This window comes from Phyllostomus discolor, chromosome 7, assembly GCF_004126475.2.
Source record: "Phyllostomus discolor isolate MPI-MPIP mPhyDis1 chromosome 7, mPhyDis1.pri.v3, whole genome shotgun sequence".
NCBI classification, from domain to species: domain Eukaryota; kingdom Metazoa; phylum Chordata; class Mammalia; order Chiroptera; family Phyllostomidae; genus Phyllostomus; species Phyllostomus discolor.
The window spans coordinates 42068506-42082200 of record NC_040909.2 but is presented as its reverse complement, the minus strand read 5'-3'; the positions used below and the strand labels follow the sequence as shown (position 1 = coordinate 42082200).

General features: G+C 37.8%; 1 protein-coding gene across 1 annotated transcript in view; it reads left to right on the top strand.

Moving 5' to 3' along the window:
- SETD5 (SET domain containing 5) overlaps window positions 1-13695 on the top strand; it is a 76014-nt gene that overhangs the window by 35792 nt on the left and 26527 nt on the right. The window contains 9 exon segments of the mRNA XM_036030856.1: window positions 628-814; window positions 5783-5888; window positions 6216-6424; window positions 6765-6823; window positions 7518-7696; window positions 8641-8679; window positions 11881-12123; window positions 12908-13056; window positions 13441-13558. Of these exon segments, the coding sequence (XP_035886749.1) occupies window positions 744-814; window positions 5783-5888; window positions 6216-6424; window positions 6765-6823; window positions 7518-7696; window positions 8641-8679; window positions 11881-12123; window positions 12908-13056; window positions 13441-13558 (1173 nt within the window). The 5' untranslated portion in view covers window positions 628-743.

Genomic DNA, 13695 nt, shown 5'->3' with positions numbered 1-13695 from the left:
GGATATTATCTCACAAATACAGTTGTTAAGATAATTGCATCTTCTCCCAAAATTATAGTTAAAATAAAAATGGTTTTAAAAAAGGAAGACTGTTCTATGACAGAATAAGGCAATAAGAAACAGCTGTGTCCAAACAAATAGAAACAAACTGATCTCTTGTATTTGGAAGAAATCACATTGGCTGCTGGAAAAAATGCAGTTATGGCAGGCAGGCAGAGTTTACACAAAAATCTTGAATTGTCAAAAAATTAAACTGTGGTATTTCTATTAACCATTCCGTGTCTTTAAAGGTGTTAGTTCCTACATTACTAGAAAATTTAGTTTGATGAGCAGTTGTAGAATAGGGGGAAATGTGCTTTTTAGTAAGCTGGGCAGACTATTATTTTCTCTTTATTTGAAAAGGAAAAAATAAAAATACAATGAAAAGAAAGCATAACTTTTTTACCTCATTAATGCAGTACATAGCAAACATGGGACAATGTATAGATCCCTTGCGATACTTGTTTTATATTTATCCCTTTAAAGTCTTATTCAAAAATGGGCGGGGGGGGGGGGCGGAATAGTAGCATTGAGGATAAATTTAAAGAACTATCAGTTACTAGATATTATTTTCCTTTTCTGTGACAGGATTCCTCATGTCCATAACATGTTGGTCGAGGCTCTGCAGCTCACCCCCACTCTCAGAGTGGCCAGTCTCCATTAATTGGACCCCGTGATTTCCACTTTCTGCTGTGCTGGACGTCATGAGCATTGCAATCCCTCTGGGAGTCACCACACCAGATACATCCTACTCAGATATGGCTGCTGGATCAGAGTAAGTGCTACTTCCTAGGTAGTAGGTGAATTACCAATTTGTGTGGAGACAACTTTCTTATGGGCATCTAATAGTAAATATGGAGTATTTTCTAAACTCAAGCCTAGCCCACTGTAAATGAGATTAGACCTTTCGCTTTCTCCCATAGATGCTGGAGGGGGAAAAATAGAAAAGGGAGGAAAAGAATTGGGGGAGGGAGTTCTGAGTAAATAATAGAATGAAATGTGCAAAGTAATGATGATATTTTCATTTGTTTTGATGGGTGGGGAAGATTGAAATAAAGTAGGTATCACTACCTGCTTCTGTAGAATTAATGATTATCCTGATGGATGGAGATAAAGAGGAGTTCTCTCCAACTGATTTTCCTTGAAGGCCTCTTCCTATGTACTTCTTATTGTTCTAGAGTAAAAGGGCTGAACTTTTATATGGACAGGTTACTTAAACTTCCTGACATTTTGGGATAGAAAACGTGGAAAGCAGTGTCATCTGTTTGATTATAATATTCATTGCCTAGAAAGAGGACCTTCAAAATCAGTGGTACCAAACTTTTTTTTCAGCTAAGAGCAGCTTTAGGAATTGTCGAAAATCCCAATCCCTAAAAATAGACTCTCAATTCTTGAAGAATTTAAATGCTAAATGGCAATGAAGGTAGGCCTTTGTTATAAAACTTTATATATTATTCACAGTTTTAAAATTTTTAGCCTTTTGTATCCCTTCTCTTTAAATGTCCGAGATTCCCCCTGCTTACAGATTCCCCCTCTTGTCCTTTTACCTCCCTTGTACCCACTCTTCCTTGCTTACAGAAAGGAAGTGGAAGCCCCCTACCTTTCAAGACGAAGTGGCACTACACAAGGATGTGAAAGTCCAGCGAAAGAGACCCAAGGGGCCTAGGGGGCAGCACACCCCCAGAAGCCAAGTCTATTCCAGGCAGTACCAGGGATTAGGGTCTGGGCTGGAAAAATCCTGGTGTTTGAATATGTTCAGGTCCAGTTCAGACTCTTGATCCCACAGCCACTTCTTGAGTGAGGTGGGTGTTGCTCTAATTCCCCTGTTTCTCTTGCCATTTTCACAGTCCCCTGGGGATTCTTCCCCCTTCAGCAAAGAAAAGCAACTGTACCAGAATTCTGGGTTCAACTGCATCCCTGATTAATAGTGGTTTTCTTCCTTAAAACTGAGAATATTAGTAAAGAGCTTGTATATTTCTTCACAAAGCCACCTAGGACAGTTTAACTGTTTATTGACTTCCTTAAAGAGGAAGGCTTACATTGAAGCTACCCTAAGCAGCAGTGTATTGTATTCTGGGGTAGTCTACAATTTAAAGCAGTTTTTGGCTTTATTGCCATACAAAAAGGAAGATGGAGGGTGGGGGCTGGGGAAGGGTGGGTTGTGTTTCTTCCAGGACCTTTTTTTCCCCCCCTTTTTTCCCCTGTTTTGGTTTTTGTGTGTGTGTGTGGTTTTTTTGTTGTTCTTTTGTTTGTGTGGTTTTTTGTTTTTGTTGTGTTTTTTTTTTTTTTGAGAGGGTGGGGGTAGGGGGTCTTGGGTGGGGTTGGTTTTTTCCTTTTTGGGGTTTTGGGAGGTTTTTTTGTTTGTTCATTTATTTTGCATGCCAAAGAGATTTAGTTAATACCAATAGCTGAGGTTTCCAATTTTACAACTCTTTCCCAAATAAGGTGCTTAAAAATCTTCTTGCATTAGTAGATAACTAGTTGTATAGTGTTGAGATTTTTCCAGTCAGCCACTAACTTCTATATGGATTGACTAGGAAGCTATATAGGTAGACAGCATTAACATTTGTGAAAAATTTCGACAAAGAGATTAAGTCAATAAGTTTGGGATAAGTAGATAAAGACCAAAAGCAATTATTCTTAAAACTGGTATTTTTCCCAGAGTATACAGATGACTGCCCATAAGTGTTGCTAGGGAGTACAGAAGTAATTGCAGGAAGAAAAAATAATTCTGGCTTGAAAATTAGACTGCATTGCTTCTATTTCCTGAGACATTTCATTCACGATCTCCAGACAGATTTTTAATGCTGTGGTCATAACTAATTATTGTAAACAGTTACTTGGTTAATATTTCTACAAAGCAAGAGAATGTCAACAACTAGCTTATGTAATGTTCTGTTAAATTAATGATGATATATTTTAATGCTTCACCATGCATGTTCTACTGTCATGCATATTCCACTATTCTGGGCTCTGGTATGAAGGGCAAAGTACTCAAACAAGGAAAAGACCCAGATTTTATCTTACAGTTTTTTTAAGCTGATAGCAACATTATGCGTTATGCATTTTTAATATATTGGGGGGGGCTCTAGATACAGCAGTGGGCACAAAGATTTTTCTGAATTTACAATCCTGCCACAAATGAATTTAAGACATTTCCAAATAAGATAGCATTATAGCAGCAGGTTGCATGTTGTATTTTGAACACAATTGATGGAGTCTGTTTTAAGCATGGGTTCTGGGTATGTGCCCAACTGTCATAGCAGTTCAAACATAGGGGAAGAAAGACTATAGTTACATTTGCATAAAGTGGTTGACTAATAAAGACATGCAGTCCTAACACTCCCAAGTTTTTCATCCTTTTAAAATATAGATAAGAGCTGATATATGTGTGTTTGTATATACACATATGTATAAAATCAGGGAATATCCTAAGAAATCTTATATTTAGCTGTTAACTTGTAACTATTGAATCATTGACCAATGTGGAAAGTACAAATTTTCCTCATCGAAACATAGAAGCTGAAATTTTAGTACTTGGCATGCATAGCTATATATTAAATGCTGTATTTGACTAGAAAGTATTGTGCAGTGAGATGGCCTTTTAACCTCCAAAACATACATTTTATTTTTATTCTCTCAACTTGCACATGAAGTGCATATGTTTGTATTTACTCAGTTTGGAGACGGGTAAGGTACAACCAACATAGCTATATCTCCATGGCCATCTTTTAGTTCATATCACTTTCCGTTTTCCTGTCAAAAAAAAAAACATAAACCATTCCTGATAAACAGCTGTCGTGTTTCACTCCATGTGTTGAGTGGTACAAAATCTCCTAATATAGAATTGGTACAGTTCTTTAGAATACTTGTTTGTCAAGTAAATTAATGTATGAAATTACTTTTTCTTAATTGTCCATCATAGAAACTAAATTCTACCTTCATTTTATTAATGCTTATTTGCCTTTGGTTTCATTTAGGAAACCACCTGTTTCCTAATACTCAGAGCTGATTGCCTCCCAGTGGGCCATGTTCAGATCGTCTTTTTCTCAAGAATACTGACCTCCATTCTTGATGTATTATCACCCCCCAGTTCCCATCTGCAGACACTCTTTTAGAGTAATAAAATGCATGCACTCAGCAACAGAGAATACTTTCCTATGTCTGAAGTTCTTCACCTAGAAAGTATCTTTGCTGATATAGATAAGTCCCTTCTCACAGTTTTGGAGCATATAACTGGGTGAGTTGGATACATATATCAGAATTTTCTTTTATCCCTCACTTCTCAGTTGACATTGTGCCACATTGAACCTCACACTTCATTACTGCCAAGTACTATATGTTGTGTGTTTCTAAGCAGGAAAACATACATTACTTGAAGCAAACACTATGCATTATTTGATGCCCTAAAAGACTATTTGATATCTAAGGCTGAGCTATGTGTGGTATCCTTGGAATTTCTAATTTGTGAATCTCTGTTCTGGTTAATTTAAATGACATATCTATTATGCAGTTCTGCAAGGTTATATAGTACAATTACCTTTCAAATTCCCCAAAGTCTAACCAATTAAAGTTCTTTTTCTCCCCAAAATTAATTTTTATCCTTTGCCAACGATGCCTTTTTATTACCAAGTAAAGAATTACATTAAATTTCTAAATTTTGAACACTTACATAATTCTTTTATTTTACTAAATTGTGCCTGAACTGTTTATTTTCCACTCAGGGAGGGTACAGAAAGATACTTAACCAAGCTTCTGGCTAAGCCTGGTTACTTAAGATCTCATAATTTTCTTTAAAGGTAGAATGTTATCCTAGTTTACAAACCAATTAGGCATAGTGGAAAGAGCACAGGCTTTGGACTCAGACATTGTTTCAAATCCTGGTTGTTAGTATGTGACCTTGGCGAAGTCACATAAACTCACCACCTTAGTTTACCCTTCTGTAAATATGGGGTGCTATTTACCATGTTTAGTAGTTGTAGAGTCGATGAATGAATATATATAAAGTACCTAGAAAATAATGGGGAATTCAAAATGGTGGCCACTACTACTGTTATTGTTTGTCACTAGATTAACAAAACTTCTAAGTACAGTTTTATTTTGAAGTTCTGTTATATTATTACTACCATGCAGCTGTAAAATAATTGTGTCCTTTATATGCTTGCATGTCACTGGTGGATGAGAAGTTATTACTCTAAAGGTATTTGGGGGTTCATCAAGATGAGAGGTATAAATATAAGATGCCATTGTTTTTACCTGTACTTTCTTCAGGGTATCCTGTCTTGGTAGTGAATGGAAGAGGGCCTGGTCCCTGGGGCAGTACAGAAGGCACTTTCATCATCTCACTCACTGCAAATGTCATGTGAGGTTTCATGGAAGTATTAAGAGATCCAATTAAGAAGAATAGTTCTGAGTCTAAAGCAGCCCAGAGTGGCTTCTCTAGGGGAAACTCCCTGCTCAGCTGGTACGTTTGTGTTTGTCATTAGGGACACCTTGTATCCCAGGTGCCTGCCTTGAGACATCTGCCTGTACTGGCTTCATGTTACACAAATCCACATTTAATAACATTTCCAGTGTTATTTATAGGCTTAGTATGTTAACAAGATTGTTTCACTGAGTTCTTTCTCTTATCCCAGTAGCTGGTGGTTGTGGAAAGAGGAGGGGTTAGAATGGGAAGTTAAGCCTTAGTTGAAGGAAAGATTAGGTGTTATGCTATCATGCATTGCTTTTCGCCTTTGTGCAGCCCTGAATCTGTGGAGGCTAGTCCAGCAGTTAATGAGAAGAGCGTGTATTCCACTCATAATTATGGGACCACTCAGAGGCATGGGTGTCGAGGACTGCCTTACGCTGTGAGTATGCATTTGTTTCTCTCCAAAGCAGTGATCTTCCTGGAGTGTAATCCATTCTTATACATTGTGACTTTCTTGCAATGTTTATATGCAGCATGACGAAGTTGCCCCTTTTGCACTTCCCTGCCTCCAGCGGACGTCTAGCCCTGCATCATTGTTCTTGTTTTTATGTCCCAGTTGACCTTGGCATTTTGTTTTATCACTTTCCTGGTTGAAGCCAAAAAAACGAAGGGTACTACTTTCTTCTTTCTTTCCATATGTACCATACTTTAGGGGAGAGAGGGGCCAGTGTTTGGACACTGTTGATTTAAAAAATCTTATTTTCAGGATCATAATTACGGAGCCCCTCCTCCTCCGACACCTCCTGCTTCTCCCCCTGTCCAGACGATCATCCCTCGTTCTGACCTGAATGGCCTGCCGTCGCCCGTAGAGGAACGCTGTGGAGACAGCCCGAACTCTGAAGGAGAGACCGTTCCTACCTGGTGTCCCTGTGGTCTTTCTCAGGATGGCTTCCTTCTCAACTGTGACAAGTGCAGGTAAGATCGTGTTCCATCTAAGTTCAAGCCTGGGCTGCTGGGATTAGGGTTTCTTATTAGTAGGAAAAAGCTCAAAGTATTCTTTCTTGTGTTTGTTAATGTAGATGATTCCTTAGTGCTCCTTGGCTCGAATTCTCTGCACTAGGTGAGAATTGGTGACAACAAGGAATGAGAGATTGATGTTAAAGCTATTTGAATTTGATATGAAATTTAATGTCCTGGAGACTTTGGTAGGTGGGAGGAGAAGGGGGTAGTGTATGCAGAGACAGTTCTCCCATTTTTGTGATAATGTGCTGCATGCTATTGGAAGGACTACTTTAAGTTTATTTTCCCTCTTTAGGGGAATGAGCAGGGGGAAGGTTATTAGACTTCATCGGCGGAAGCAGGACAACATATCAGGTAATCAATCATAAGATGCGTTATGCCCCTATTTTGACATACGTTGTACTTTAAATGTTTGTCTAAACTCCTCTTATAAGTTCCTGTGGTCAGTTCCCTAGCTCTTTTCATTGAAGGAGATAGAAGTCCTCACAAGACTACTGTGTAATTCTCTTATTGTGAATTAAATGTATCCATAAATGGCATTTAGCCCTGTAGCAATCAAAATATTTCTGGTGAGCACAGAAAATCAGATGCTTTTTAATATGTTACATATTGAGGCAATGGAGCTTTGGGACTGAATATAAGGAGAGAAATACATACAAGGTAGAGTTTATGTCTTATTGCCAATGATACAGAAAAGTCTTATTTTCATAAATAAGATGGGTATTTATGTTGTTCTACAGATGATAGAGTTACCATACTTTGCTGCATGTGATGTGCTCCCATGTATAATGGGCACAGTGTTTTCATGTGCATTATATGTAGGATTATTGAGCCCATGGTGGGTAATCATCATATCCATGTATAATATGCGTGCTTATTTTTCCCTCAAAAATTTGGGCAAAAAAAGTACACATTATACACAGTGAAATGCGGTGATAATAGAAGTAATGACCTACTGGATATGGAATAAATCTAATGGAATAAGCTGTTTTTAATGTTCTTTTAAATCTGTTTATATAGTGTAAACTATAAAATAACCTTTTTTCAGGTGGGGATAGCAGTGCAACAGAAAGCTGGGATGAGGAGCTTTCTCCTTCCACTGTGTTGTATACAGCAACACAGCACACACCTACTAGCATCACCTTAACTGTTAGAAGAACCAAACCCAAGAAGCGGAAAAAGAGTCCAGAAAAGGGTCGTGCAGCACCAAAGACAAAGAAAATCAAGGTATGGAGGGTAAAAGTATCTTAAATAGAAATATTTCTGAAATAGCTCAAATTTTGGACCAAGAATGCACCAAAAATTTTTTAAGAAGTTTGATCCAGATGTTTGAAGGGCCACTTTTGCTCTACTTGCCAAAATCAGCTAATCTGTGTTGTGAACATGTAGACCAACCTCTCTTCTGCCACTCCATACCATCACAACTGGCACAGTTTCTTCTCCTCCAAGCCCCATCCCAGGTATGAAATCCCGGCCCCACCTGGCACAAGCCCAAATGTGCTACAGTAGCCTCCAGTCTAGGCTTCCACTATTCCTTCCAGTGTCTCCCTGCCTCCTCAGCCCAACGCAGTCAGCAGTTCTTGTCCTGGTATATGCCCACCTCATGTCATTGGGTTGATTTTTTTTCCTTGTTTCAAAAAAAAAAAATAGATCAGGAAACATCTCTTGAATGGTCTAGGCTTCCTCAGTGTCGCGGTCACTTTCCTGTATTCTCAAATAAAAAGTCTCCAGGAGAAACCTCTTCTGTTTTGTGTTCTGTCTTCCCCATCAGGGCAACTTTGTTGTTCCTAGGTGACTTGCCCATCCCTTGTTAAGGGGATTGGTCTTTGTTTCCTTCTTAATTTCAAAATTGGTAAATCTGCCACCTTAACATTTTGATTTGCTTTTTCTTTTAGTGTCAGGGTGCCTTTAGGGTTTAAGTGATGCATGCTCTTCCCTGTTAATTACCTAGTTTCACAATGGGATGCACTGGAATTAGCCACAGAGTTCACTGGCCTTGAGGTACCCCTACTCTTGATAACAGTGTGGGGAATTCAGTTGTGTTTGTTACCTAGGGAAAGGGGGCAGACTAGAACACTAATTCTTGCCTTAGTTTTAGGCTCAGATAGGTATAACTGTCATTCTTGGTACCAAGTTTTGTTTTGTTCTACTTGTTTTCCTCTTTGGGATAGGCATTTCGAGAGGGATCCCGGAAGTCCTTGCGGATGAAGGTAAGGGGTATTCTTCCCTGATGCTGTGTTTACTTCACTGTGATCTTGCATTTTGGTCAGCTTCTTTCCTGACATTGATGGTCTGGGAATCTTGGATTCTGCTTTTCATTAGTTTGTAATTGTTGCCATTCGGTTTTCATACAGCCTTTCTCCAAAGTAGATTTTCTTGGCCATTTTCTGAAATATTTTCCCTTTCTGTAATTAAGACTTCATGTGTTGGTTTTTCATCAGCTGCTTTTCTGGGGGTGAGATTTTCCTAAACAAAATGAGGCTGACGTGTTCTGTCATTGTGATTAGCCTCAACCTCAGGACTGAGGGTTTTCTGGGGATAGAGCATCTCTTATGTACCCACCCTACCACCATATGGGCTTTAATCACCATTTGAAAGGATACTTTTCGTCAATAGGAAAGTAGTGTTTATTGATAGGAATTACTCTTATTGGAATTACTTATATTTGAACTGATTTCTCCTGGCATATCTATTTGGTATAGAAGATTTTGATGATGCTAATGTGTTTCTTTTCTGAGGTTATTAAATAGAAGAGCTTATGAGGTATGATTTTGGATAGCAGTTAGAGAATAGAGAAGTTACGTGCAATGGACTTTTAGGTACGGGGTGATAAAAACAGAGTTTGCCCAAAGGAGATTTGATTAGATAGCCTGGTATCTTCCTTTACTGATGTATATATAGGATGACATACCTCTCAGTTTTTAGGGGACTTCAAAGCATGTAATTACAATTAAGATCTATTTTAATTTTATAAGTATTCATATCCCTAAATGTATAAATTATATAGAATAAGGATCTTTCCTGTTCAGAGTTATATATGGAAAACATTAACATCTTTTAGTGAGAATAAGCTTAATATGACCGATGTTAACAGATCACAGGTGGCACTTTACCTAAAATTTGAAGGCTTTGCCTTGCATGTATCTGTAAACAGACTTGTACATATCTGCAAAAGAGATGGGAAGAGGACTTAGAGCCCAAGAGCATCAGAGTCCTGAGATGCCTTGGAACACAACTTAATTATCCTACTGCAAAGGGCCAAATTTACTTTAACTGCCCCTTTATTTTTGTCTCCTTTGCCTACTAGGGACCTTTAATAGATACATAGAACAGACATAGCCCTGGTCCCAGCTGTTAAGCCCTTTCCTATTTTATCAACTGGTGTAAAGCGCCTTCAGGAGCTTGAAATGTTTGAAAGATATTTAGTGACTCTCCCAAAAAAGGGTTATGAGTTTTACACATAAACTCCAAGTGTTGCTTGCTATTTTGAAATGTTGACAGTCCAATAAATGTGTTAAAATTTAGACAATAAAAAATACTGGTCAGTTTCGTTAACTCTCACACCAGAATTTTAGGTTGAGTTACAGATTTTGTACTTAGAATTCCTTATTGTTAAACTCCACCAAAGATCTGGGTGAAAGCTATAAGAATTGTGGCGGGGGATCATTTAAATTTATAGTCCCAAAGTCAAGAGCTTCCCTACTTGGAGACTACTCAAAATTTCTCAACCTTGGTACCATTGACATTTTGAAGCAAGACATTTTGGGGCTGTTGCAGAGACCTGTTTTCTGCATTGCAGACAATTTAGCAGCATCCCAGGCATCTACGTACTTTGTACTAGTAACACAAAAGTATGATATTGAAAAATGACTTCAGGTATTATCAAATGTCTCCTTATGGGCAAATTACCTCTGGTTGAGAACCACTGTTCTAAACCCTCTGAGACGGGGTGTTCAATACCCAGAAGAATGGGACAGTAGAATAGATAAGAGTTGTATTAATAAATAGCTTATGATACTGTGGCAAAGGCTTCCATTATGCATTAAGTTTAACAAGACAAAGTTTAATGATCCCTACTGGTTGCTTAAGCTTGGAAATAATGTTTGGCCACCCATAATCCTCAGTCTTATAAGCAAGCACCCTTAAGTCCCAAGTTTTGCGCTTCTCTTTTGCTCAGCCATTACTGACATGTCAAGCAAATGATGTTCTGTTCTCAGTGTGTTGGCCTTAGATCCTTTGTTTGTTGTTCAGTCTTTTGGACTAGTGAGAAATGTAGAAAACAATAGTTTTGTTTTGTTTTTTCATTTTCCGTTTCATGGGGAAAGGATGGTAGACAACAGTCGGTTAAAACCAGTGACAAAAATGAAAGAAAGCAATTGTTGTAATAGGTATAAATGTTTTCTGTATAATTTATGGAGTATATGTTTAATTTTCTTATGCCTATTTTTGCAAGTTTAGTGTGGATGTGACTTGTAAGGAGCTTTGGTACTATACTGTCTTTTCCTTCTAGTCATCACTAGTATGACATCATCAGTATCAGTGTTTGTTTTGTTTTCTGATGACACCTTAAGTCTTGAGCACCATGAAAGAGAATGTGTGTCAGACTTAAGCTTTGTCTCTGTAGTTAAACACATAAAACCGTCTGTTTAGGATGATATTTCTGTAATATAATAATCTTTTCTCAGCACTGTTCCCATACAGAGCAATGGTTTTCCTAGAGAAGTGTAATAAAGTACCTCTCAACATTTTCTACACTATACCTACCCACCCTTCCCCCTCATCTTACCTTTTCAGAATGTGGCTATTTAAACTGTCGAAGAAGAGTGTTAGATACACTCCAGAATAATAACTTTTTCTATGGGAAGTGAGATAATGGATTATTTATTTATTTTGGGTCACATGTATATTTAGAATGAACATGTATTAATTGTATAAAAACATTCTCCTGGAGAGAAGTAAAATAATACCAGTTTGGGCTGGCACACTAAGGCAGATGTTCAAGAAGTATTAAAATTTAAGGGATATGATATTTGACAGGTGTCTTGTTCATTTTCATGATAACTTTCTTGTTAACTTGATAATCATTCGTCTAATAACAAAATTGATTTTTATGACTTAAAAAATCACCTAAAAATGGTCATAAAATCACAGCAATGGGGTGGAACTATGATCCAGATTAATTTCTCCCTTTAGAAATGAAGAAACTGAGCTTTTCTATGTTGTTCAAGGCTTCCCTGCTCATTGGTAATGAAACCATGGTAGAAACCAGATGCCCTGACTCCCAAGCTATTCTTTTATGCCACACCAACTGCCAAGCAAAAACAAATTTTCTTTGAGACTCAGTCTCTTTCCTCCCTTTCCCATTTTTCTTCATGGACTCTGCTAACCTACCTGACCTTTGTTCTCTACAGAATTCTCCTTCTGAAGCACAGAATTTAGATGAGAATACAACTGAGGGATGGGAAAATCGGATAAGACTGTGGACTGATCAGTATGAAGAAGCTTTCACTAATCAGTACAGTGCCGATGTACAGAACGCCCTTGAACAACATCTACATTCTAGCAAGGAATTTGTGGGCAAACCTGCTATTTTAGATACTATCAATAAGACTGAATTGGCCTGTAATAATACAGTTATTGGTTCCCAAATGCAGGTAAGGATCAAAGGATTAGTGACTCTTAAGTAAGTAGTTGATTTTTAAGAACCCAGGAAGGGGTCATATGTTGGAGTTATCATATCTTTCAAATGTTCAAGGACTTAGAATAACAAATTAGCTACCTACTGAGCATCTTTAACCAAAGCAGGTTATAGTGGCTGGAAACTATCCAGATACATATTTTTAAACTATCTTTATTGATTAAAAATAGATAACTTAAGATAGAAAATTTTATACAGCCTCAGTAGGAATTATTATGATTCATAGAAAGCTAAGCTTTTTCTCATTCTTACATTAAACACAGACCACTAAAATCTTTATCATATATTTTCGCCCTGGCTGGTGTAGCTCAGTGGATTGAGCGCGGGCTGCGAACCAAAGTGTTGCAGGTTCGATTCCCAGCCAGGGTACATGCTTGGGTTGCAGGCCATAACCCCCAGCAACCGCACATTGATGTTTCTCTCTCTCGCTCTTTATCTCCCTCCCTTCCCTCTCTAAAAATAAATAAATAAAATCTTAAAAACACACACACACACTCATTTAAAAAATATCTGTTTAAAAAAATCTTTATCATATATTTTCTTGGATCTTTTCTTGCCTTGGTGGAGGCGGTGACAAGTTCACTACATTAGAGTCTGTTTCCTAGAAATACCTTTTAGCAAATCAAAAATTTCTGATAATTGACCTAAATAATATATACAAATTCCTCAGTTAAGAAATATTTTTAATGTACTAAGCTACTGTTGCTATTGTCTAATGTTAATACTCTGGTTTTATTCAGCTACAGTTGGGAAGAGTCACTCGTGTACAAAAGCACCGGAAGATCCTGAGGGCTGCAAGAGATCTGGCTTTGGATACTCTTATAATAGAGTATCGAGGGAAAGTCATGTTACGACAGCAATTTGAGGTCAATGGGCATTTCTTCAAAAAGTAAGAATATCATTTATTGAGAAGTGAGGGCTAAGGTGGGCCTGGCTGAGTAATATGGCTATAAAACCATCTGGTTGATTGACTACTCTTTTGAGGGGAAAGTTTCAGCTCAAATAAGCTCATTTCTGTCTGCGTTGCTGGAGAAGTGCAAATAAATCTGCAAATTGTTTAATGAATAAAGTAGTGATAACACCAACCCAAGTATTTCTTGTTTTGTGCTTATTCTTTAATCAAAAGCAGACAAGCATGTAATACTTTCCAAGTTTAGGAATTGTAAAAAACTGCTTCTGTCAGCATATGCTTCATATATGCTTCATATTTGAAGTCAGGGGGTGGCCTTTTTATTTGTGTTGAGAATTACAGGAATTTTAATTATATCCCTAGACCATACCCCTTTGTGCTCTTCTACTCAAAATTCAATGGTGTAGAGATGTGTGTGGATGCACGTACATTTGGTAATGACGCTCGGTTCATCAGAAGATCATGTACACCAAATGCAGAGGTAAGATTTCTATAGCAACTTCTCTTTGAATGGAATCACCAAAGAAAAGTCTACTGAAGAAGCAGTCTGAAAACTTCACCCAGATTAAGGTCTGTAGATAATGGTTGTGATCTTCATTGTGAGAGAAACAAAAAACA